The following is a 27,382-nucleotide window of genomic DNA, read 5'->3' as shown; positions in this document are numbered from 1 at the left end:
CTAATTGCATCACAGGAGAGTGAGTACCATGGTATGGAGCAGTGTGACTCACTGATTCATGGGACCCATTGATAGAGACATTCATGTCCATAATAGGAGAGTGAGGATGTGGCAAAGGCAGAATGTGCGTGAAAAGACTGAAGAGCAGGAGATAGGGGAGAGTGTGTGTTTGAGTGATAACATGCCAAACGATATACATACCTCAAGCCTGTGACCGTGCATACTTTGAATTTGCCTCTGAGAGTGCTGTTCCTATAAAGCATGTTCATCTGAAAGGAAATTTAAGCAGAGGTCAGTGATTCCTCGGAAGAAGAGCTTTGATACCTCAATGGAAACTGGAATTCACAAGCCTGACCCACACCTGGCATGATCACTACAGGGTTGGGCGTCAATTCTATCCTGCATGCGCCGGGTCCATGAGCCTACAAACGTGTACAATACCCTCAAGCTGCTTAAGGCACTTTTCATCTTATGGAAGATAAGCTGCATCCTGGGTTGAACAGGGGAGGTCATCTTAGAAGTAAGGTCGGCCAAATCAGGGAGCTTCATCCGTGCACCTCTAGCCCAACAATTCTCTGATTCTGTCTCAATCTTACCCAGCCTTTTTAGAGAGTGCATCTTTTTCTGGGGCTTTCTATCTCAGCCCTCTTGGAAATTGTATCCAGTCTTTCTGCACATCAGGACCATAGGCATTAGGCTGATGCACCACGCCAGCAGGCTTCTGCCTGCTTGGAGTCGTGGCACAGCGGGACGCATTTGGTAGTGTGCATGCCTACCTCATTGGTAATGTTTGCCAAGAGCTCTTGGTATTCAGGAGTGTTGGGGTCATTGCTTGGCAGGTTCCTGTTAATAATTGTGAAGTTGACTAGGAAACCGACAGCTGATGTTTGGATGACTGGGGTAATGGTGGTAGTAGCAGTGGTGGTGGTTGTTGCAGTGGTAGTGGTTTGATCCCTTCTTGTGAAACCTACAAGAAAAGAAAAGAAATACTTACTGAACAGAAATGACTGCCACGTTTAGGAGGGCAGGACTTGAGCAGACGATTTAAACTATATCAGAGAGAGCTAGAAACATAGTCTTTGAAGGCAGACAGGGGCCATAAACACCATTCTATCCTATCTATCCATTTCCCATCTGTTCTTGTCAAACAGAGCATCTATCGTCTCCAGCTTTGTACTTGCTTGTCTTGTATTGTTACCCATATACTCACTATGCATTTCTCAGTCCTCCCCCTGCTTTCTCATTGCCATTATGGTTTCTGTAATAGATACTGTTGGGGAAAAAAAAAATCTATTGAACTGCTGACCCTAGTTTACTCCGAGATGTCAAGCTCTACTCAGTACTTGTGTTGCCCTGTTTCCGTCCTCATATAATGTTGGGATAACATAATGGGCAAAACCCCGGGTGTACTTACGCAAGACCCACCCATACCCTTCACTTTCGCTCATATTATGTGGACGCAGAGATCTTACTGTGTTGTTCAGGTGTGGAGGACCAATTCACTGCAGTGTGCAAGGAGTGGAAGCAATTGAAGCCTGGATGCATTACAATTACCTCAGGCTCAATGGTTCAGTAACCAAGATCCAGATGCTTGGTTCCAAACACTTTCAAAAAAAGAATTCCCATACCTAGCTCTGACCTTCTTTGGTTATGCTGGCCAGATTTAATGGAAAGTAAATAAACATGGACCCAACCAGGTTATCAACAAAACTGACGTCCAGACGAACTCTGGGGTCAAAAATCCATTCGTTATTCTTGAGCTGCTCAAAACGCCCCTTCTTTGTATCTCTCGGGAAATCCACATCTCGACCATGCCCTTCATGACAGGATACCTGGCTACAGTAATGTGTGAAAGGGGGCTGGCCAGCACATCATTTGCCTCAGCACAATGTCCCCTTGAAATGTATAAGTCGCCTTTGTGAATACGATGATCCATGCCTTATCAAAAAGTGGACATCTAAAAAGGCATCATCTGTGCTATTTGGAGAATGAGAGAAAAGATAAGGATTGCTAGGCCCATCAATTCGATTTATTTCCCTCCTACTCTTGAAACCCAGAGCATACACGATCAACAATCCTTGCACTGTCCCCAGTTGTCTTTTTTCCCTTCTGGATATGTAGCCTCTAAAACAGGGCAAGACATCAAAAGTGTTGTGTAAGTGTTCCCACGACGAACCCTAGCATTTCTCTTTCTAACCCCAACATTTTTAATGCATTGTTTAGTGACATCATGACCATCTAAAATGATGATCCAATGATCTTTCCTGTTTGATGGCACTAGCCGCTTCAACTCTCCAACTCTCTACCTGGAATGCTCTTTATGTCTGCACCTTAAGTGCATGACCTTGCACTTCTGTGCATTGAACCTACACTCTCTCTGCTAAACCACTTTTCCAGTTCATCTAAATTGCACCTTGTTATTTCCACTTTTTGCCACTTTATGACAATCAAGCATTGACACATGTTCCTTTTATCTACAAATAGAGGCGCCTAACCCTCCCTAGGCTCTCAGATATAAAGAACATGGTTCATTGGTGAGTGCTGGTGAGCGCTGGTTCGAGAAGCAAATCCTGTGTCATCCAACCTACCAACTCCTTTTCCTCTGGGCAAGGTCTCTTCACTAGACCTCTGCCTCCTTCACTCAGCTTTTTCATGGCTCCCACTAAATGAAGATTCCACGGGCTTGACAGCCATACGTGTCACATGTGAACATTTTTCAGAAGTGTTAGGCGATCACAGCTATCACTTTGCTCAATCTACATACCTTTTTGCCCAGGCTATCAAGGTAGAATTTAGTTGAATCCCTCTTGTGATACAATGAACCTGTGGGTTTTGCAATCCGCTCGTTTTAAAGGCATTGGCCCTCATTACGAGGTTGGAGATAACCATGCCGCTGTTGCCTCCTAACCGCATACCAGGCCCGAATTCCTCAAATGAGGACTTACCGGGCCATCCAAACCTTGGCGGACCCAGTAATTCCTCGTCCGAGGAACCCGGACCCGGTACAACCCCATTCCCATTCGAGCCCCCATTGGGCTCAATGGGAATGGGGAAGGAGCTAACAACAGGCCCATTTATAACGGGCCCGTTGTTAGCTCCCTGGTCTCCTCGCGAGACCCGGTAAGGACGCCTGGTGCGGGTCCCGCAAGGAGACCTCGTAATAGGGCGGAATGGGTTTACCGGCACCGGCACCATTACCGGTGCCGGTAAACCCATTCCGCCAACCTCTTAATGAGGGCCATGACTATTACCCATTGTAACCGCACACATTCTATGCCCATCACTCATATTAGGATGATTCGCTTGTAGTGGGCGTCCTCCTGCCTGAATCTGCCTTCCTCTGGTCTTGCGGATTCTTTGCCCTTTCTATAGGTCAACTGAGTTTGACTGTCAGCAATGCGGCCTTCGTCGCTCTCAACTGTTGCACTGTCCCATGAGGTGTTGCATTTGAATCTGTGACTATACCTGACTTGTAACTTTGCACACTCGAGCAGGGCGAGCGCCCACCCTCTGTCCGGCATCGCCAGATGTTGTGAATACAGAAGCAAACAGCACTTACCGTCCACATACAAGCTTTCCTTATCGAGTGTGAAGTTCCCTAGTTTGGTGCCTCCCTGCGTCAGGTTTTTGAACTCGTCCCAAACGGCATCTTTCGAGAAGGCTTTGGCCAGAGTGTCGACTTTAAACGTACACAAGGAATCCATGATAGTAGAGCCGTTCTCATCAGCGCGTCTGAAAAAAACGAATGCAACCAGTGAGGCGCTCTAGAAGAAACAAGTTGTCACTTATACGATTTCTTTCTAGTAATATGTTTGCTTGAGTTTGCGGGATTATTTATTTATTTGCATTTATAAAGGCACACGCAGACCTTAGGTATCGAGGCGTATTATGACTTAACGGTTGTCAATTATGTTTACAATCTGGTCTTTCATTTGAGTTGTACACATTTTACCTGCTGCAATATTAGTTTTGATTTATATATTAATGCATTTTGTTCCTCCCTTGAAGTAGTGAGGAAAACAAGTGTTAATGGAAGAAATCCTTGCAAAACTCTCAGAACAGTTCTCATCATGGCACCGAGTGGCATGCGTCAATTGACGTCAATAATATATCCCATAATAGTATTAAATACCACAGGTAGGCAATAATACAGTGAAACCTCAAATTAAAAAAGGCGGTGTACAAAATGGATGGCAATAAAAAGTAGCCTTCAAACGCAACGGACAATAAGCAGAAACAAATACTACAGACATAATTATGAAAATAAGTGCACTATAAAACAAAAATAACGGTACTGTCGTAATTGTGAAAAAGATTGGGACAAAAATGAATACAAATTAATAGAAAATCTAAAAAAGAATGGACAATGGGAAACATCCTGCCAAAATGTAATTCTACACAAATGTACCTAAAGTGCTAACAAAACAAAGTTTTACAAAGCATTCAACAGTTGATAAAAACTCAATAATAATTCCTAAAAAACACAAAGGGCCTCATTACATGGTAGGCGGTAACCATGGCGCTATTGCCGCCAGTATTTTACTGTGTTCGCCTTGGTGGATGGCGGAATTACCGCCCTACTCCAAGGTGAGCAGGAGCGGTAATTCCCCATTCACCAAGGCTCTTCCCCATTCCCATTTTTGCCCCCATAGGGCATAATGGGAATGGGGAAGGTGCTAATTACGGTACCGCAAATTGCGGTACCGTAATTAGCTCCGAAGTCCCTTTGCGGCACCCTACTTTAACGGCTGGTAAAACCAGCCGTTAAAGTCGGGTCCCGCAAAGGGAACTCGTAGTAAGGTGGTAGGGGTTTACCGGTACCGGTGCCCTTACCGGTACCGGTAAACCCCTACCGCCTACCGTGTAATGAGGCCCAAAAAGTCAGTAGTTCCTAAAAATGACATAACTGATTTGTGCCCACATAGCAGCCATGATATTGGCTGTAAGTCTGTGGTAGCCCCACTGAATTACAGCAAAAATCAGTTACTGTTACCGCCACTTGATCCTGTGGGTTTACCACAGGATTACAAGTAGTGGTAGGGCGGTGTTAGTCCTCATTCTAGGAGTCCATAGGACACCGTGGGATTTTTGGCAGACTTACCACGTGTGATAATGCCGCCGATTTTTGGCTTTAAAGTGGAGGATTTACCTTCAGCATGGTGGAGCAGTAAAAACAGTGCTAATTCCATTACCACAAAAAAGTGGCAGAAGCAGAATTACCACACATTTTATACCACTCGGCCAAACTCGGAATGAGGCACATTGGCCCTCATTAAGTTTCCCGGTATCCCGCTGGTAATTCAGTCGGGATGCCGGGAAACGGACCTACCATTACTGGCACCTGATATACCGGTAATTCCGGGATATTCCAGGTGACTGCAACGGCTGCCATTCCCCATTCCATGGAGTCACACAGGACTCCATGAGGGGCATTGCCGATATTTCCGGCACCGGTAATACCGGTGCTACAAATAATAGCTGTTTTTTTTTTCGGTGGGGCCTGATTTACCTCCAGCTCGTGGCTGGAGGTAAGGCAGTGAATCCCCACGGGCAAACTTGGAGTTTTGCGTTGTGGGAAAAGTAGTGGTCATGGAATCACTGCCCCTTTTACCGCCATTTTTTCTACACTGCAAAACATATAATGAGCGCCATTGTTTCTAGTACCCTGTAATTTATATGCACCGCTCCAATAAACAAATTCATAGGCTACTGTGAGTACAAACCCAGGCAGCCAATCTGGCAAGAGCACCCAAAACCTGAGTCTAAAACATTTTTTTAGGCTTAGGCTTCTGTTAGAAATCAGAAACATTAAATGATATGTACCACGTACCCTGCCTAATTCAGCTATGCAGAAGACAACTGTAAAAGATTGCCTTCTTCACACACTGATTAGGAATTGTCAGTCACCCACCACATAGACAATCTGTCTAAAGCATGGAGGTTTGTGCTTCATCCAACAAGTTCCCATGATCCAGGACACACATAACATAGGACAGCCAAGACAACAGCTCTTCAACTCTAGTCCAGTAGCTCTCTATAGTGCCTTGCTCCGATAAATGCAGCGATTGACTAATGAACGATTAGGTTCGTGCCTTGTGTCTGCAGTCTCTTCTATTGGCTCTTCTCCACCAGCTAGCACCCAAACTTAAACTTCATTTAAACCTACCTCAAACTGTCCCCGCCCCCACCTCTGTTGCTATCTCCACCATACATATGAACAAACCCAAAATATATGTGTAGATTCAAAACTGCAATAAGAAGTATAATTAATCTTCAACAACAAAAAAAGCATCTTAAAAATAACAGTGGCAGTGCAACAAAAAGTCGTTTTAAATGTTATCTTAAAAGCAATAAACAGTGGAAATAATTGCAATACATGCGCAAAAATCCTAAAATTGCCTTGACAAGGGACAAAAATCCTAATTTCTAATGTGCTCTTACAAAAGCAACCGAGGGTGGAAAATGGCAAATGAAATCTTCAAAGCAATCTATAAAAACTACAAAGTAGCAGAAATGGCGAATTGTAAAGGTCAGTGAATAAACAGGAATCAGAAGCAATCTTTAAAAAGCGATGCAATTGGGACAACAATGGTGCTGTGATCTTCCAACCTTCGAAATAAGGCAATGGGCATTCCATACGAATGACAGAGCATCGTATTATCTGACCACAACCTGAGGCCGGCGGACAGAGCAGATCATTCAAATGTAAACTTTAAAAAGATAAAGGAGAGTGGTCAAACAGGGCATGTAACCTCAAAAGGGTAATGGGCAGTGGACGAAAAGAGTCAATACAAATTGACAAAAATGGCGATATCTGAGTTAGGTAGTCCAGAAAAGCCAATGATGTCACTTACCTGAATTGTACAACTCTGCACTGGGAAAAGTAGGGACTGATGCGGCTGCTTTTGAAGAGCTTATCCAACTAAAATCAAAACAAAGAATCAATTTAGAAATATTCCTTAAAAGCTATGGTGGAAAAGTGCCTGCTTTCACAACACTCTGTTTACTGTGGCCTAAAAGTAGGCGGTGTGCAAGAAATGCATGTTTTATATCACATTTTGTTTTCTCTTATAAAAGGTTTATCTTTGATAACTGTGGGAAGCAGCTCCAACGGAAGCAAAGCAGAGATGTTTCCTGAAAGTCTGGTACCCCTTTAGAAGGATTGGTTTAGGGTAGAGTTGGTAACATATAAAGGTTTTTCACACACCCACACCTTCAGAGCCGGCTCCTGCTTGCCAGGAGTTCTTGTAACACCATTACCAGATCATTGTCTCCAGCAGTGATTATTCTCAACTAATGGATGGTATGAAAAAAAAGTTGACACCTTACTTCTGCTTCATGGTAATCGATATCTGAAAAAAGAAATCCCTAAACAGGACTAATGTGCAAACAAGACTACTGCTGAACTATACTTTTGCATTGCCTTTTTTGAGAAAGGGAATTCTAAACTATCACCCAATTATCTCCCAACTTCTTTGTTCTTCTACCCCGCCGCTATATAGCACTCTGCATTTTTTTTCCACACCGTGTTTCTGATCATAGAAGGTGGTAATTATTTCCTAGTCCAGTTCTTTAAATTCCAACAAAGAAGATGTGCAACATTGTGCATAGGTTTCATGGGATGATCACAAGCAATAACGGGACTTGAAGTTGTAGTATTTCCAATGTTTTCATTAATGGTCTGATATCTAACTTTTTATATTTGAAAGATGCCTTTTTCCTAGTCGCAGTCCTGTTTGTTTCAACATTGTGTCTCTGCTTTCTAACGCAGACATAGTGCACATTGGGAAAACCAGCCTTCTCTGTGGTACATTGGTTGCATATTATATTCAGGCAGGTGAAATAGACCGAGGAAGGCCTCTTAATATCTTCCCCCCACTCAGTACTTTGCACATTGTTAGCAATCTAGAACTATAACGGTTTCAGTAATTATAGAATACTCACTTGTTTTGCTATTTCTTTTGATTTGGAAATAAATCCCCAGACCAAAGGTTGCATTATCATGCTCATCCTGAGTTCCAAGACCCTTTTGGGACATGTTTTCCTAATTTATTATTTACAAACAATTACCAGGTGCACCACACAATTTCCGGGCAAAACTATTTCCCAAAAAATGTTGCTCAAAGTTTAATTAATAAAGGATTAAGAATCATTAAACATATTTTTATCATATCTCGGTACGACGTTCATTTACCAACAGTCATTTTTTCAATGGGTTTTGAAACACATTTATTTTCTGAAATAACTAATTGTAAACATGCAGGGAGTTGGGTAAGCGTATATAAGGGGTGGTGGGGTAGGGAAGACTGTTAAATAGACAGGTGAGGTGGGTTTGGGGGGAATCCCCCCAAAAGAGAAAAAGGAAAATTCGATGGGTTCTTTCAGAGAAAGAAAATCAGTAAATAAAAATCGAAAAATGACGTTGGTAAATGATTTTAGAACCCATATCCCACTCCCTGTCTCTCTCACTCAACCCCCTTTTGAAGAGTGTAAAATGTTAGAAGGAATATTTGGTGCGGGACAAAAAGGAATCCTATTTCCTCTCTCTGGAGTGTGTTTATGGAGACTTTTGCAAGAGTGACACATAGTACTGATATCAAGTGTTTCATACTGAAAGTGACAGAGCTGGATATTCCCAGTGCAATACTTACCAACTGCTCAATATGATTTTTGTTCCTGGTGTAATTGGCTGAGGAATTGTCTTTTAAATCCTCTGAGAAGGGCAGATTGGTGATGGTGAAGTTCAGGCTGAAATCCGTAGGCTTGTAGGTTTGGGACGGCGTTTCAGTTGCTAGTTACATTGAGGAAAAACAGAAACAAAAACTGAAATCATCCCAGGTTGTGCGTCCTTCTAGAAAAAAAAAGTCTAAATATTTGCAGAACATACTGAAACACTGAAAGCCAATATGTCAATATGCCTCATTATACATTTGGCATAAATTCTGCAGCAAATCAACCATGGAGTATTTAATGAAACAGACAGGCTACAAAAGCCTTTTTAAATAAGAAAAAAGGGAACACATTGTAAGTTCCACCTTGACGGTAGACAAACTACCCTTTTTTGACATGTTATATATTAATGATTATTCTTATTGTTTGCAAATCTTTCACTAAGTCCGAAGTTGCAATAAAACCTAAGTTGCACTTACCTGCGATGGCGGCTTCATTGTAACCTGAAATAGAGAGAAAAGTATGAATATGCATGCATGGAATAATGTCTTGAGGTATGACACACTCCTGTACTCTGGACGATGTCTCTACTGCAATGTCCAAGCCTTCAGTCATTAACTTGCCTGCCGCTTATTATCCCCACAGGTGTTTTATGACGGTCTGAAGGGGAAGGTGCGATATCTTGAGAGGTCTACAGAACCATAAAGTTCTGAACGAAAAGGCCTGCACATTCTCTAGCCTCATAAAATCACTGGTTTTCAAAGCACAAATGTAGGAGCTTGTGGCCGCTTTGTCACTGAGTTCCAGCACCACTGATATGCACTCAGCCTTATCAAGCCTTCCCCCACCCAAGCCCCCATTGCTTTTCATACCCTCTTATGCCTCACTTTTATACCATTATACTAACGCTAACCTTTCGACTTTCAGGTCTTACAACATTGTGACAAGGGTTACCCCACGAAATAAAGTGTGAGGGCTGTGTAATCCTGGACCTACTAAGTCACACCCTGGTCCAGGTGAAGTATGGCAGCCTTCAGAGTGCCTTCGCTCCTGCATGCTTCCTTACAATGCATTTGGTTCTGACGTTCTTTCAAGATAGTGTGCAATGTGCATGACCGTACTCTCTCCTTCATTCACAATCTACCTATAACGCGTTCTGTGCAGCAACATCCTGGACCCTTAAAGGCATATCTTGCACTAAAAGTGTTACCTTATTTTATCTCTATGATGCAGTTGACGCTGAAGTATTGGCACAAGAAACAGCTGCCACAGAAGGTCCGGCACTTCTCCTCTCCCCCCACCCATGGACCGAAGGGCAGGTGCCTACCCAATTAGTTAACTGTGAATCTGCAGGTCATCTTACCGTTGACATAGAGACTGTTTTTGTCGAGCTGGTAACTCTTCAGTGTGGTGATGTTTGCGGTCATCTGTTTGATTTCCTGGTAGATGGTCTTTCTGTCAAAAAGTGGTCCTGTAAAATCTTTCTTGATTGTGCAGATGGCATTTACCTTGGTCTGTGACTCAGTAGTGCCTTTGCTAGGAGACAAAGGAAATGGGCAGCTGTGAACAAATTACTCTAACTGGCCTGTTACCCAAACACTACTTTAAGAAGCAACAAGAGGATTTTCAGACATGCTTCAAAAATGTGCTGTGCCCATTCTTATCAATCTCACAGTGTTGCAATCAGACATTAAATCTTTCTAGCACAACCACGTCTAGATCACCAAGAGTCACAATTGAATATATGGCGGTGGAAAGAAAATTAAGATTAGGATTCTCCCAGAGTCAAGGTACAGTGGCATGTTTGATGTAGAAAAAACAATGCTATCCTCCTCTTAAACACCAACAGCCAGCCAATTACATTTCAGAGGAAGCTTCAGCTCCTTCCATTATTGAATGATAAGCATGTCTGAATCCGAGAAAGGGGTGTTCTGCCTGCCCCCCACTACTGAATGACATGCATGCCGTATCTAGCGGAAAGGATGTTCCGCTTGCCCTCTAGTACTGAATGACAAGCATGCCGTATCTAGCGGAAAGGATGTTCCGCTTGCCCTCTAGTACTGAATGACAAGCATGCCGTATCTAGCGGAAAGGATGCTCCGCTTGCCCTCTAGTACTGAATGACAAGCATGCTGTATCTAGCAGAAAGGATGCTCCGCTTGCCCTCCAGTACTGAATGTCAAGCATGTCTGAAGCAGAAAAAGAGACGCTCCCACTCAACTACAGTACTAAATGGCAAGAATGTCTGAACTAAATGTAGAAAAGCTCTTCCCCCCTGCATTACTGAAGGACTCTGTCCTACAGCTGCCTGTTTCCTCCTCCGGGTGTGCTCTGGATGCGGCGTCCCCCGCAATCCTGACGGATAGCACTATGCCCTTTTGTGCAAAGCTTTTTGTGCCCCAGGATTCCCGGCACGCAGCATCTAGACCGCAAATGTCTTTTCCAGTGGAAAGGATGCACCGCCTTCCATCCAGTACTGAGTGACAAGCTTGTCTGATCCAGGGAAAAGAATGCTCTCGCTCTAAACCAGTACTGAATGACAAGCATATATGAAGCAGAGGAAGGGAAGCTCCAGCTCCCTTTCAGTACTGAATGACAAGGAGGTCTGTACTAACTGAAGGAAAGCTCAACCCCCCTACAATACTGAAGGACTAGCATGCGTGACCCAAACAAAGGAAGCTCCACCCCAAACCTTTAAATGGCAAACATCTCTGAACCAGAAGAAAGGAAGAGCCACCTGCAAGCCAATACTGATTGAAAAGCATGTGTGAACAAGATGAATTGATTCGCGCCTTGAAACACTTGTGTATAGGCGCGTTATAAAAGCCATATCACATCATTCAACAACTCATTTTTAGCAATCCACCAGCACTGAGTGACAAACATATCTAAACCAGAGGAAGAGACGTTCCATCTCCCCTCCAGGAAACACACCAACATATTTATGATCTAGATAGAGTGATGCCCTATTTCCTCTGTCTACCTTTATTACTGTACGTGCGACTAAACCCTCATCCTAGCACCCACATGCTAAAATGCCTGATCTTGAGTGAAGGAAGCTACTCTGCCCTTCTAATTAACATTGCCATGCCCATACGGTGAAGAGGAAGTACATCCCCCTTGCCGAAATTCAATAGTTCACCAGTAATTACACATGAGAAATGATTCTCCAGGGATAATGCACTAGAATGGCCTGATGCTAATCTGTCTTATTGCTGCTTGTATAACATCTGCTTCAGATGGCATGCAATATACATGACGTAACTCTACCATTCTACCAGTCCTAACCCATTCCCTTACATCCCACTATCCCACTATGAGTAACAACAAGGCATCCCATAGCCTGGGTACCTTGTTCCTATTCTTTACTGCCTGCTCCTGGCGTATAGTCTGCTGCTACTTCTACTCTAATATGCATACGGATGACACATACCCTGCCCACCTCCCAATGCCACGAGTTACATGTGCCTCTCTTGCTGGAACCCAAAATCGATCAAAATGCCTCTGTCTGGTGACCGTGGTGACCGTGGTCTTGTAAAGTGCTGCATTATAAATTGTAGTCTACTAGCCTCACGCCTTGGCTTTTGTGGCACCACATTCTTTTGGGGATTTCTCTTGAGATTGGTTGTCAGCACTGTCACATGCCCCTTCCACGGTGCCCAGATCAGGGGACCCTCTCTTACCTCAATGAGTCTATGATGCAGCCTTGGTAGATGCTTTTGATGCTGCTGTTCTTGAAGACTGTGTCAATCTGAAAATAACAAAGAATAGTAAAGTGAATAGGCAACTCCATGAATGAGGAAGAAATAACCATTGTGAGGAAGGGTGAAGGAAATGTGACTACCACCAGGCTTACCAAGGCGAGCAAGACAGTAGAGGTGGTGTTGAACTTCCTTGACTGTGTTGCTAGGTCGGCCGTGTAGGCCAAGTTGGTAATGGTGAAATTAAGCGTGAAGTTTTCAGTCTTGGCGCTCTGAATTGGTGGGTTAGTGGCAGGCATAATGGGTGGCTCCACATCTGGGGGGATAAAGGAATATAGATGTTACAAGTCATATGATTATTTAGACTGCCCTGTGCCCAGGTCACTTCCAATTACCCGTCTAACTGACTCTCATTTAATGCCATCTAATCTGTCTTTTCTCTCTTAGGTTGCCATATTTTGACCCATATTTGTGTATACCCTTCACTCTGACGCTGCCACTACGACCCATGCTGGGAGGACATATTTAAGATTCAATGAGTCTACTTTCGACCTCTGACAGTAGAATTTGTTTTTTAATATGTTTTTCTGAGTGAGAACAGCTCCCACACTGACCAGTGAAGCTCCTCTACATTGTAACCTAACTAAATGCATAACAGTACATGCCAGATATATTGACGCAGACTGTTCGCATTATACATCAATGTATTTTGTGAGCTACGAATGAGGCCCAATCAATTGATTTGAGAAAATGTCTAGCACTGTTTTTCCGATGAGGGACAAAACGTATATTCTGTGACATACTCTTTATCCACTGGATGTGTTTTCTTATGCTTGAGTGTTTGATGTGCTGAAATAACATCCTAAATGGAAGGAGGATCTGTGCGTGACAGGTTAGCGGCTTATTTCTGGGAGATGATAGGGCTCACCCTGTTCCGTTGTATGGCTCTTCTTCTTCTTCTAAGAAGAAGAGCCGTACATTTGCCAAACCTTTCCGCATATTCTGGATGTATGGTGAAAATTCCAGACGATGCTCACTGAAAGCAGTTGCACACCTAGGTTTCCCCTTAAGATTCAAATAAATTAAATCTGGCATCTATGTTGATTTCCTGTTCCCGGGAAATGTTTTGTTTGGGCTACACTGTCCCTTTAAAATATGCAAGGATTGGAGTGGGGGCGGGGTCTCCAGTTATTGCCTCAAACAAGGTAACTGATTGATCTTGCTCTTGTAAAGACCCATGGTAGCTTTGTGTTGTCCCTACTGAGGTCCTGACCCAGATTCTCTAGAGGTCTTTCTCCAGGTACTTTGCCAAAATAAATTCTTGATGCATTTTATAATTTAAATTGTACACCACACAAGGTGAGCTTTTTGGTGACATAACAAACTTATTTTTCTCCAGCTCAGTCTATACCATAGCTAAATCTGAGCCCAGATCATGGTGGAAGGCAGCTTCATAGACACATTAAGGGCTAAGTCCTGGCCATCATCTCACAGTGACCCCTGAAATTTGGAAATCAGAGTGTAACAAGATGCCAGATATCCAGAGTGGAAGTACTGCAGTTTGACATGCTAATGGCCTGTACCAGGATCACAGCATCAATGGTAATGGCATCTCATGCCATGATCTGGAATAATGTGACCTTAACATTTCTCCTGTCACATAGCAAATTCATTTTTCCAGTGTATTTGCTGCTGGTGTCATAGGGAAAAGCAGGTTTTGAAACCAGCATGTACTATGTTACCTGAAGAATTCTCTTGAATGTATTACTATGCATTTTTTGCAGAAAGTCCTCCACACTTTCGTTCATTTAATATATGTTATGTTGAGTGCCGGCGAGTGTGTTGGCCCTGTTACAATACTGTAGAGCGCAGCAGTCTGTCCACTGTGTTTACCTGAGGAGGCGTAGTAAGAAGCTTAAAACACTTCTCCCAATGTGGAGCGTAGCGGAGTGTGGCCGAGTGTGTTGGCTGTGTGAGGCAGAGGTCGTGCCTCGGAAGTGATTGAGGAGGACGTGCGTAGTATGGATGCACTGGCAGAAATGGAGGAGGGCTGTCACCAGAGGACAAGGCGCCAGGCTCCTTTGCAGTTGCTGGTGAGTTTGATCCACACTACGCAAGGTAATGACTCCCCAGTGCTTTTTGAGCGCTGTGCAAGTCTCTACTCCCTGAGTAGCCCTGTGACCCCCCTCAGCTTTCCCATGTGCCCCAAGCAACAAACCAATCTGGACACGCAGGCAGTGGAGGGGGCCTTGACATTACATGACGTCCAAGGAGCAGGAGCGGCCCCGACTAACTCAAGTGATGGTGAAGGGTCAAAATCATTAAAGTAAGGTCCTCGTGAGAAGGAGATTGCCTCAATTTATATTTTTAAAAAGGATGAACGCAGACACATTTTTAGCAGTGGAGGCTTCAGTGGCACCCGACCCTCACATGTCATATCTAACCCGGTCCCCCCAGAGTTATTAGTGGGGCAGAATCCCATAGATACGGATATTGACCATGGGATGTTTGCTGAGAGTGGGGAGTGTGTGGGGAGTGTGTGGGCCAGGTGTGCAACGTGGTCAGTCATGACGTGAAGGAATTAGCAGACGCTGACTTGTTGGCAGGCGCCTTCCTCGAAGTGAGTTTGACATCTGCTTCTGCAGTTACCCTTGGGGCGCCCTGTCCCGAAGATAAACTACTGAATGTTGAAAGGAGGGGCTCTTTCAATGACGCGATCACGTCACAAACCTTTCATAAAAACGTATTGTCTGGTGAAGAGAGAGTGTCTGCCAACCGCAACATTATTTTGCTGCTCCCTGTTACGGGACACCCTTCTGCCTCACAGCATGGTTCCATTTGTATACAGCTTCCCTGTAGAGACAAAGTCAAATAAGGTCTAGCGAATTTTGAAAATCTGACCCTAGCGGCTAGACTACCCGTGATATAGCAAATTTTACCTTGGAAGAAGGTATGGGAAACCATGCAGAAAAAGGACAGAGGAGAGGAAAATGGTTAGCCCAAAGTATTGACGGACCTGAGGGTTTAAGTACATCTACCCCAGCAAAATTCTTCGATCGCCAACACCCAACGGACACCAACAAACACCAACCCTAATCCGGAACACAGTCTCCAATGTAGTCCTCAAGGGGGCTCGCCTAAAGGTCATATGGATTCCTCTGACTTGTCCTCCTCGGATTCCTCTTGGGTCTCGAACGCTGCTGCAGGCGCAAAATCATCTCACATGTCCAGGATCATGAACCATCCAGTGAGCGCCAACTCTACGGAGAGCTCGTTGTTCGACCATTTACAAGCAAGTGTTATGTCGGCCCTAACAATAACATTGGCTCCTTTTCATGAAACGCTGAGCGATACTTTTAAAGATCAGACGACGTTAATAGCTCTGATGCATAGTAAAGTTATTCACCTGGATTCGTTCATTGAAGCCTTGAAAGAGAAAAGAGCGCTTGAAAAGGATATGGATGGAGTGATACTGAAGTCTCTCATTGGTCTCATGAAGGAAGAGAGGGATAACAAAAGAGCTTTCATGGAGAGAATAAGAGAAATAGTTGGGCTGGCAAAGCTGCCAAAAACAAGTACCCCGGACATAGCCCAGAACCACTTGATGGCCAATGAATCTGCAGTGGCAGATTTGGGTGCTCTCCCTGAAGCCTTACTGGTACCTGAGCGCTAGTGTTTACATAACTTAGGTTAAAGGGGTAAAGGGTATGGGGTGTTACGCTCTGCAGGGGGAAGCTGGAAGCTGGATTGCCCCAGGAGGGCCACCATCTCAGCGCAGGAGTGCTAGACCACACCCTCTTCTACTTCTTAACCGGCAGCAGTGCCCGCCAAGACTGAAGTCCGTGGGGAAAAGGGTGCGGGGTGTTTTGCTCTGTGTTAAGCAACTGAAGGGATCAAAACCTGATGTAACCCCTCCTCTCACTGAATGCTGACCATTTAACTCAAGGCATCGAGTCCAGGTTAGGAGGGCAAAGAGGGGTAGCTACATCCTTCCCTCTGCCTTTTCATCCAACGGCATTGATATGGCAACAGTAGCCGTAGCTACAGATGTTGTCACCTCCCCATTCTCCGCACAAATGAAACATCCACTACTACAGTAGTAGAAACATAGGAAATGCGAGCCTATGCAACAGGGATCACTTCCCAAACATTACTGAAAGCCAATGCCTGCAATGCAATTGATGCGGGAGGTCTGCCCATTCGGAAAGGACATCTGTTGGGTGTTACCTCCCCTCTATAGCCTCTACTTCCACCTCAATGTTTGACTGTGAGGAACCAGCATGAGGCTGCCATTGTGTGCCGGTCCTCTCCGAATCGGTGACGCTTAAGAAGCACTTATTGCTGAACTTAGACAATGGTAGAGGCGGTGGAAGAGGCAACTTAGCGGAATGTAAGCCAAGCCAGAAGATCGATACAAGGGGGTCTAAACCAGAGACAAAGGAACTTTGTATTGCTTCAAATTCAGACGTGACCCATTCTGACCCAAGTGATCCCATGGTGCCAACCAGAGTGGCGATTGCAAAGGAGATCCGGGGACAAAATGACATTGGCACTAGCCCCATTTTTAATAACGATCATGTTTCAACCGTTTCAGTGGGGTGACTATGGGACTGTTGACCAAGGGGATCAGCACTTTCTGCTGGGAGGTAAGCCACGGGGGGAGGGGAGTGAAGTAGCCCACAGAATGACTACTGCCCTGCCAAGTTGTAATGTACCAAACCCACTGGCCCTAAACTTATCAAATCTCAAATACACTGAGCATGGAAATTCGAGGAGGCCGCAAAGAATGAGGGTGGTATTCATGCACATGGTCCCTAAATGCTCCATTGTTGAGCCAGAATTGAGGAATTCTGTCATAAACATGTGTACACACTGGTTGCAAACAGTGTTTGGATGCCAGTCTCTGATCAGGGAGGACATCCTCTGGTGTAAACGACGTTCCCATAATGAAGGAATTTCCCATTATTCCATTCATATAGAATTAAGGGGCCCAAGACTGGCTATTGGTTTATTGGGAAATGGTATGCGGCAGGGCCCAATATCTAGTACCTCGATTGTCGTTAGTGCTTCACCTTCACTTGAGGACTTACACCAAGGCAACTATCATTTTATGATAAGAAACCTAATTCATGTTTGTCATCCCTATGTAAATGACCTATGTGGAAACGTTGTGTGTGTGTACTTTGATGGCCTTATGGCCGAATAAAGTTAAGATGATGTTGGTAACTTAGGTATAGCAAGCCTAACAGAAGACAGAGGAGACCAAGAAGTACAAGAAGACCTGATCGAGGAATCTCAGCGTGACCGGATGAGCCCTATAGAAGACCTTATAACCAACCCGGTACCAGGGGTGGATGATTGTCAAACCCACAAAGAAAGTTCACTTGCAATTGAACCGGGGCAGGTCGCTTGTGATAAAACGCAGGAGATTAGCAATTTTTCAATTTTTTATCAGCAGAAAAAGAAAGATTCTATGCTGAAATCCGTCAAAATAATGCAAGAAAGAAAGCCTGAGAACATGCCAAAACTCAAAAATGGGAAAGCTTGTTGATTGAGACAGTTTCTGCGTAACCTCTGGGGAGAGACCCCCAAGATAGTGAGTGACCAAATTTTTAAGCAAAGTAAGCCAGCAGTGTCTAATAAAGTGTATGATATAGCCATAGGGGTGCCTCGTCAAAATAAGGATGAAGTTAAGGAGCAAGAGGAGATGGAGAATCTGCTACTGCAATTCTCAGAGTATGAGGAGGAGGAAATTGAGTATTCACCCACAAGGAAGTCACTAGTTTGCGCAAGTAATGTTGCACCCTCCCCAGGTCTGTGACAGCAATCCTTTGACAAAGCTTATGTCTGAAAGAATTGACAACGATGCACTTCTCCTAACCCTTCATGAAAAACGGCCTAGGGGGGTTGGATGGACCGTGTGCAGCTACTAATTCTGTAACAGCAATAGAGATCTAATCTAGATCGTTGCTGTGACTTGGTCCAAAAAGGGAAACCTCTGGAGGGGGATGCGGAGTCCGAGCTGGGCAACGGTATAACAATTTAATTTAATTGAACTGGGAACAGCCTTCCAGGGTATGAAAAAGAAGGGTGTTGGTCAAACCATACATTAATATTAGAAATAATATTACCAATGGATGATGGGTTAATTATAACCCATACTAATGTTTTGTGTTTGTTTCCCCACGTTCCCAGTCTACGGGGGATTGATTCAGATGACATTGTGGTAGTGCATTTTATGGATGAAAGATGGCATGATTGAGTGTGTTTCCACCTAGGCTCCTCCTCTGTGTGTAAACTGATGCTGGAGGCTTCCAAAATGTTATGCCCATTAAGGTTTCGATGCAAGTGAGAAGGGAAGGTTCAAGGGAAGAGCGTATATAAAAGATAGTCAAGTACTCAAACACAAATGGCAAAGAACGAGAGACGTACTGGGGGGGTCTAAAGCTGCAGAGGAGAGTTCCCAGCTGCTATTGGTGGGATGAATTGTTTGAAAAGTGGGAAAGATGTTAAACTTGCAAAACCCCATCAAGATCACAATAACCAGAGAAAGTGGCATAAATGGCTCCAGGAGAGTGATTGTGGAAGAAAGGAATGATAGGCCTACTATGGAGAAGGAGAGGTCATGGGACTGGTTGGCAGCAGTGTTGGCTTTGCTGACCAAAGCATAATGCCAACGTGACGAGGAGGATGGGGGAGCCTTGATAGGGTCTTGGAATATATGGGACTTCTCCCATCTCTTTGATAGATTGGAAGATGTAATTACTAAAATGGACAAAGTGTGTTTTCAGGAAACATGGTTGTTGGAAACCATGTTTCTAGATGGCTTTAACCTCTATTTGAACAAAGCAAAAAAGGCTAAGATGGGTAGGCCATCGGATGGGCTTTTAACCATTGTAAGAAGCTGTGCAGGTATCAGCGTAATGAAAGTTATTAACCCTAACCCTTATATTCAAATTCTGATAATGGAGAGTAAAGATCAGTGTCAGGGAGGGAGGAAACGCTTAGCATTGTTCAACCTATTCTGGAACCCAGTAGCCCAAGAGACTAAGTGTTATGTGGATTATGTCATGGGTTGGATTGACAAATTGTATGGCACAAACCCTGAACCACTGATGATATTACGTGGAGATCTAAACAGACTGTTTGAAATTGGGGAAAACTAAAGTGAGTGGTACTGGAAGAGGGGATGGGGAAAGAAGAAAAGGTTCTTACATTGCTCAATGGAAATGGAGGCTAGAAGAATCCACATGTTAAACGGGCAGATCCCGGGAGATATCCTGGGAGTGACGACATGGCAGATGGAGGGTGTCTGTGCAAAATTGGATTACTTCTTTGTCTCCAGGAATGTATTAACTCCAGTGAGGTTTTTGAGGGTAATCCTCATCCATCATAGTGACCATGACTTGTTAGAATTGTCATGGCAAGACTTTAATGCAAAACATGGAGATTATTGGACAGCAAATGTTGAGGTGGATGGTGGAAGAACTAGGGTAAGGCTCAGAGAGTCGGATGTCTCACTCCTAACTGAAAGGCTTCTCTTAACGCCTGCAAGCAGTGGAGATGGAGTTGAATATGCCACAGGTCTGATTGTCTTTACAGAATACAGAAGGGGGTGGAGGGGCAAACCCCTCTTTAAGTCTAAACATATATTTGGTGACGAAGTGAAATTTGAAAAAAAATTATGCATAAAGACATTAGGTCATTTGGAGAGCTACCAAGGGTGGTTAGAACAGGGCACATTAGGAAAAGGAAAAAAAAAAGTATAAGAACTGGTTGATGTCCCACAGAAGTATAATCCTTCAAAGAAATGCTGAGGTTATGATACAGGCACTGGTAGCTGGTAACCTGAAGAATCTGTGGCAAATTGTAAATGGTGAAGGGGACAACCACTGTGTCCTTCAGATCAGTACAGTCCCAGAGGATCAATTGGTCGTTCATTTTGGGGGTCTATATGCCCTGTGAGGGAAATTAGCGGAACTGAGGCTTGGCGTGCCTTCAAAGGGTTGGGAGATTCAATTTGGCAGGGGGGAAATCCTGTTATTGATAAGAAGGGCATGTTTATCGTGTGCACCTGGGCCAGATGGCTTAATGAACTTTATGCTGAAGGCCGCACCGGAGGCTTGGGCCTACCTTTGTTGGATTCTGTTTAAAAGGATAATGAAGTTTGGTAAGGTCTCTGAATCCTGGAAATCAGCAATTGTGGTCCCAGTCTTCAAGAAGGGCGATAGTGCTGACCCAAAGTATTACCACCCTATCGCCATTCTGGACGCCTTAAGTAAGATTTTCGCGTCACTGCTATTGAGACACTTGAATGAATGGGTGATGGAAGCGGGATGCTATGATAGTAGGCAGGCAGGTTTTGTTAAAGAGGTTGGAAGCAAATTAAATTTAATACTGATTAACCTCTTAAAAATCTGGACTTTGAGAGAAAAAAGTAAATTATATTTGGCATTTATATAGCCGGAGCGGGCTTTTCATAGCATTGATCAAGACTTACTATGGGAGAAACTGGTCATACGAGATGGTCCTCGAGGTTGGTCTCAAACTTCTTTAAAAGTGAGAATTGATCAAATGGGCCGTTTTACAGACAAGATCGAGATGTTTATGGGGCTGTAGCAGGGATGTACTCTTGCTCTGGCACTGTTTAATATTTTTATCTCTGATTTAAAAGAAGTCATGGACACCCCCACTGCCTTTCCACCAAGGATTGACAGGTCCAAATTCAGCTGGATGTTGTATGCCGATTATTTGGTAATTATAGATCAAACACAAATCGGCCTGCAGAGGAAGCTAGAGATACTGCAGACCTATGTAAACCAAAACTGACTAAAAATCAATGCCTCCAAATTGGAGGTCTTGGTTTTGAAACACCAGCAAGGGTGGAAGAAACAAACAAGTGCTTGCTTGGTGGGAGATGTCCCTATTAGCCTCATTCAAGCCATAAAATACCTTGGAGTCATTATAAAGGCAAGTGCTTGCGTGGCACCATTGATGGCTTCCTTGAACATTAAAGCAAAAAGTCCATCAGCTCAAGGTAGTCTGATTGGAAGGAAGTATGGAACGTTTTCACTCCTTCCGGTCATAACATTCTATAGTCAGAAGGTGGTGCCCACTGTTGTGTACGGGGCTGAGGCCACTCTATGTCTCCCATGGGTAATTTGATTTGGGATACCCTTGAGGGTTTGTTTTGGAGGAGAGGTTTACGTCTACCTAAAGGCATTCCAATGGCAGTAATAAGTCATGAACTGGGGGTTCTGTCTATGTATGTAAGGGTGGTGTGGAACACCATGTCACTGTTCAGGAAAGTAATTCTAGCTAAGTGCCCTCCTCAATTTAGAGTAAATCAAAGGAAAGAGATGGCTCACTGAACATGTGGTTGGGATGATGTTGTGGAACCATGAGAAATGTTGGAGTATCAGTAGACACCCTCTGCAGAAATCCAAAAACTGTAAAGATGAACATATGGGCCAAAGTTTGGACTGAAACGGAGATGAGGAGATCAAACTTCAAAATCCACACACTTTCAGGCAGGCCATCTGGCTCGTTGAATGTCACACCAAAGTACTTAAGGAGGTTCCACAGTCATTTTAACCTGACTTATTTTTAAGATTCAGGTTGAGCATTCTGCACACAAAGGAGCCATTAATTAGATATGCAGGGAATGTAATGGATGATCTATGTATGCTATGTAACAAATTGCCAGAAACCTTAAAACATCTAACTCTATTCTGCCCAATTAATTTTAACAACTATGAGGATGACTTATTTGGGTAACTATATGAGTGAGAAATTAGGTTGGGATGCAGAGACATGATGGAACACCTTATATGGAGGTGAATATGTTAAATTAATATTTTCCCTTATGAAATTTGTGGAAGAGAGTTTTAAAAAAATGAATCAGTTACAGGGAGCATTTGACCCGTTATGTATAAGCTGTAAGGGGGGATGGAAAGCAGGTTAGCTGGCGTGAATAGGATGGTTTTTAACAATCGTTGTGGTTAGTATTGATGCGATTTATTTATGATTTTAGATGTAATGTGGATGTAATGGGGATTATTTTTCTTGATGTTGTAAGATGGTAAAAGTTTGAAATGAACTAAATACCGAAATAAAAAAATATGTTATGCTATCTTAAGTTACTGGTAAAAAAAAAAACCCTCAGAGATCGTCCAGTGAATCAGTAGAGTGAAGTCTACAATACACAAGTGTGCTTGTAGCACATTTAAAATCTATAGGTTATGTTAATAGGATAGTAAAAATACAGTGTACATGCTTTCACAATGTCAACTCATTATTAAACTTAAGGGGCCACAAAAATTGAATTAGACTAGTGGTGGTTAATTCTGCATTGACCGACCAGTGCAGGATTCCTCAAATCTTTTTACTGGCAGGCTAACACATACCCAGAGCGCTCATATGCGAACGCAAAGCAAGACCTTCCCGGGATTGCAGGCTGTATTCGGTACATTGGTAAACATGCTTACTGTAGTCGGTGTTTCATTGAGTGATAAAATCCCAAAGCATTTTGGGTTACACTTACTTGGAGTTGATGCTTCATTATAACCTAAAAAAGATATAAAATGAAATGTAAATATGTATAAAGGATTCAAGCTCATAAACTACATAACCTTGGACTCTGGGTTGATTGTCCCTGAAGTGACAGTCAGGGGTGTGAGGCATTACTCTAGACTCTGGCCTTGTTCCCAGGTCATGGATGACTTGATGGATTGTGGCTGGGAATCATTATGTTGTGTCCAGGTACTGACCACATAGGGTTTTGAGGAAGGTCTGGAGGGGGGTGCCTGATCTCCATACAAATGCTTGGAAACTACATAGCATCACAATGGGATCGAATCAAGAGGATAGGGGTTCTGGATATATCTGGCAGACATGACACCTCTTTAGAAGATGGCGGATGCTATCGCTCAATCTCCTTGATCCAGCAATCTGTATCCTGCCCTGACCACAGCACTTCTGTCTCTGCCCCTTGGGATGTTTGCGTACACAACTCCCCTTAATACTCAAAGCACTAGTGACATCATGATCTGCCCCAGTTACACAAGACCCTCATGGAAAGCTCTATTACTTTGAGACATGAAAGCACCCCCTTGCTCAATCTGACAGTAATGGGTTCCTCTCTTGCATTGCTGCTTGTATAGCATCTGCTTCAAATGGCATGCAGTATAGATGGCCTAACTCTGACATCACATTCGCCAGCAATTAATGATTCACAACTCACTCAAAACGTGTTCAAATAAATTAATGTTGTTGATTCACAGGATTTTTAGCATACAAACACCTTCTAAACAAGGGTAGTGCAGCTCTGCTAGTGTTCCACACATTGACCAACATTCAGGTAGTGCAGTTCTTCTGCTGTTCTATTCATTGACCAATAGGTAGGTGCCCAACCTAATGCAGAATCCATGCTTTAACAATGTTACTACTGTCCTGCTTACCATTAACATAGAGACTATTTTGGTCCAGACGGTAGCTTCCCAAAATGGTGATGTTGGAGGTCTTCTGTTTGATCTCCCGGTAGATGGTCACTTTGTCAAACTGGGGTCCGGTGGCCTCTTTCTTCATTGTGCAGATGGCGTTCACCTTGGTCTGCGACTCAGCAGTGCCTTTTCTAGGAGACAGAAATTAAAAGGCATGAGATCAATGGGATGGAGAAAAACAATTGGATCATCGGGTCTCTTCTCTAATTTCAAGAACCCATTGATGTTTTGTGCACCTCAGATACATCTTTTTAGTCATTTGACATGACTGACATTATGGTCAGCCTTCTCCCAGGAACCAAGAGCCTGGAAATGCTATAAATGTTGATGGAAAAGAAAAGGAGCTTCAATTACCTTCCCATAGAGCCAACCAAGTATGTCTTATACAGAAATTGGTTGAACTTTCCCTCCGGGCACAAAGCGGGGTGTTTGTGAATGGAAAGCACCCACCACCAGATATGCCGAATACACAGGAAGAGAAGAACACTTCCTGTCTAGAAATGGAGGTATGGCACTTTATATAGAGAGAAATAAGGGATGCCTTTAGTCTGGCAATTCTTGTATGAAAGGGGTAGTGTCACTCGAAGATTTAAAGCATGGCATTTCTTATGCTGAGAAAGGGATGCTACACAATCCACCATGTATTGTAAGCCTGACTTGCCTTATACAATGATCAACAAGTTCTACTCTACTACCTGCAATCCAGTACTGCAAACCAGTTAAGTCTTACATTGAGGAAAGGAAGCCCTGCATTACACCCAGTACTGATGGACATGCGTGTCTGGTGTCTGATCGAGAGAAGAGGAATCCCCAGCTTGGTATACACCCGTGCAAATCAGATCCAGAACACGGGCCCAACCCCTCATTCTATCCAGAAAGCCAGGCATGCCATCTCTGGAGGAAGGGGCTCTCCCCCAAACCTTTCAGAGCCACTTGTATGAATCAGTGGGAAAAAAGTCCAGTAGCACTTTTTGCACTAAGCCAAGCATGTATGCATTGGAGAGAAGAAAGATCTGTCATCCCTGTCATTGCCAAATCCAGTCAAAGACACCCAAGACCTGGATGAGGGTATTCCCGATGCAGATGAAGGGATGCTCCAATCCCACATTTTAGTTACAATTGTAGGGTGTACGCTATAGATCTGTATCTAACTGGGGCAGGTGTATGGTCTAGGGATGAGTTGGCCCTCCTACCGCAACCCATCTTACAACGTCACACTTTTGTACATCCATTACCCACTTCCCTAACATTTCTCCTTTTTCATTCTAAAGACTCATCTTTTTAAATAATGTTCCACCCCTTAGCTGTTCTTCTACCCACGGCTTAACATGAATCTGTCTCTCTGCGCCCCGATGCCTGCGGGCTACCGACGCATTACAAATAAACAAATCAAATCAATTCTAGATTGCAAGTTGTCAAGCCTCTCCTGTTCCATTGCCACATTAGCATTAATCCCACCTGTGCAACAATTTTCAAGAAGTGATTATACCACAGCAAGGCTTCACTGAATTGTTAATGTTGGGAGAGAAGCGTGGGGCTGACACCCTTTAATCCCCTTCACATTGCGAGGCAGGCACACCTTTCTAAGGTTGTATAATGTCTTGGTGTTCAAAGCAATGAACCCACAAAGTGGGTGGCAATTCATCTTACCCAAAGGAGTCTATGCTGCAGCCTTGGTACTTGCTCCCGATGCTGCTGTTCTTGAAGACTGAGTTGATCTGGAAATGATAAATCAACATGGCCCAGTGAATAGGCAACTCCATGAATGGAGAAGGTGTAATGTTTGCGAGGAGGGGTGGGTTAAAGCAAGGTGTGAGAGCTCGGATGCCCCCCAGGTCTTACCAAGGCAAGCATGACGGCAGATGTGCTATTGTACTTCATTGAGTGGGGAGTCGCGGCTAAGTCAGAGGTGTAGGGCAAGTTGGTAATGGTGAAATTTAGGGTGAAGTTTTCAGTCTTGGCGCTCTCCACAGGTGGGTTGGTTATCACAACAATGGGTGGCTCCACAGCTGGAGGAAAATAATAATACAGTTTCCAGTGAGGCCCAGGCTTTTATCAGCAGTGACAGCTTAGATTTTATAACAAAGCAAATGCATACAGAGAAAGCTTGTGTGATACATAGAGGCCATTTACCAAAACCCAGACGCTCACAGTAGTACAATTAGGGCCACCATGAACTGAACTGATGCCCCCAGATGCAATGCATGTAAAGCTATGTTTAAAACATTGGCTTTTTGGCAAGAGTTCTAAGTACACAGCTCACAGAATGATTTAGCTGTTCATTTCAGGAGAGTTTTGCGTTGGGGCTTTAAGCGACGGTGATTCTGGAGTTCAGTTTAGGCGCAGCAACTATGACTTCAGTTCACAGGGTGCTGCACTTCAGTGCTTGTCTAGATGTGACTTTCAGGGTTGAGGCGAAGGTGAGGTCATCAGCTTGATCTCATGAGAATCAGAGATTAAATATTCCCAATGTAGCGGGCAACTTCATGCACCATCTGGTGAGTCGCTTGGCCTTAAAAAAGAGTTACTCCTTCCAGGCCTCTCTAGTTGAATGATAATGGACCATCTGGGTTGGACAGCATGGCAGCCAACAATTGCCAGACATTATCTCATAATACATAGAAGACACTGCATCACACCTCAGCATATAGGTTCATATATCTCTGCATAGGCACAGAGTGCCCCCCAGCTGTTGCTGGTAACTCTACATCACCCTTTTCAAAGGGATCAATAGTTCAGCTACTTAAAGATAACATTGTCAAATACAAAGTTCACATGCCAGCGTCCAAATGGAGGTAGATATTGTTTCCTTCCGATAATTCCTCCCATGAGCTCATTATCTGCGAATACCATAAAGAGTTAATCATTGCTATGCTCCTCTTCTACTGCAGCAAAAACTAAACCCACACTGCAACAGAGAATGTACGTTTTCCTCCATCGAGGATCTGCATAAAAACCGAGGGCCCTCTGTAAAAATGCCCCTTCTCAAACCCTCTGTGACTACATGAACCTGCTCTCAAGAAACCTAGACAAATATCATATTATCTGACAGTGGCTGCTATGCTCCAGAAGGCTTTGACTACTTGTCTCTTCTTGTTTGGGCATCTGGACACTGCAGGTTCACGGGTTGATGGCCTGCACTTATCACACATAGGGTGTACCGAGATCAAAGGGGCACTGGTAATTTCATTTTATGCAGTGATCTGGAACAACGTTAGATTAGGATTGTTCCTATCACGTAGCATATCCATGTTTCCTGTGTATTTGCTGTTGGTGTCATAGGCAAAAACAGGCTTTGAAACCAGCATGGTCCATTTTCCCTGAAGAATTCGCCTACATGTAATGCTCTGCAATATTTGCAGAAAGACTACACTTTCGTTCGTTTAATGAATGTTATGCTATTTTATATTAGGAAAAAAGCAACCCTCATAGATCTTTCAGAGAATGAGCAGGTTGGCGTCCACTACACACAAGTGTTCTTGTAGAAGATGTAAAATCTATAGGTCATGT

The 27,382-nt window shown here is 43.8% G+C and overlaps 1 protein-coding gene across 1 annotated transcript in view; it reads right to left on the bottom strand.

Moving 5' to 3' along the window:
* Positions 1-27,382, bottom strand: part of LOC138498010 (mucin-16-like) — an 86,786-nt gene that overhangs the window by 8,204 nt on the left and 51,200 nt on the right. Inside the window, exons 39-51 of the mRNA XM_069621835.1 lie at positions 25,715-25,881; positions 25,523-25,590; positions 23,831-24,003; positions 22,915-22,938; positions 12,527-12,687; positions 12,354-12,421; positions 10,034-10,206; positions 9,150-9,173; positions 8,652-8,791; positions 6,855-6,922; positions 3,560-3,732; positions 777-967; positions 202-269 (exon numbers count right to left, since the gene is read on the bottom strand). Of these exons, the coding sequence (XP_069477936.1) occupies positions 202-269; positions 777-967; positions 3,560-3,732; positions 6,855-6,922; positions 8,652-8,791; positions 9,150-9,173; positions 10,034-10,206; positions 12,354-12,421; positions 12,527-12,687; positions 22,915-22,938; positions 23,831-24,003; positions 25,523-25,590; positions 25,715-25,881 (1,498 nt within the window). The remainder of the gene's footprint in view (positions 1-201; positions 270-776; positions 968-3,559; positions 3,733-6,854; positions 6,923-8,651; positions 8,792-9,149; positions 9,174-10,033; positions 10,207-12,353; positions 12,422-12,526; positions 12,688-22,914; positions 22,939-23,830; positions 24,004-25,522; positions 25,591-25,714; positions 25,882-27,382) is intronic.

This window comes from Ambystoma mexicanum, chromosome 1p (genome assembly GCF_040938575.1).
Source record: "Ambystoma mexicanum isolate Mex_15411 chromosome 1p, UKY_AmexF1_1, whole genome shotgun sequence".
Taxonomy (NCBI): Eukaryota; Metazoa; Chordata; class Amphibia; order Caudata; family Ambystomatidae; genus Ambystoma; species Ambystoma mexicanum.
The sequence above is the reverse complement of the archived record's forward strand: the minus strand, read 5'-3'. Positions and strand labels throughout refer to the sequence as shown.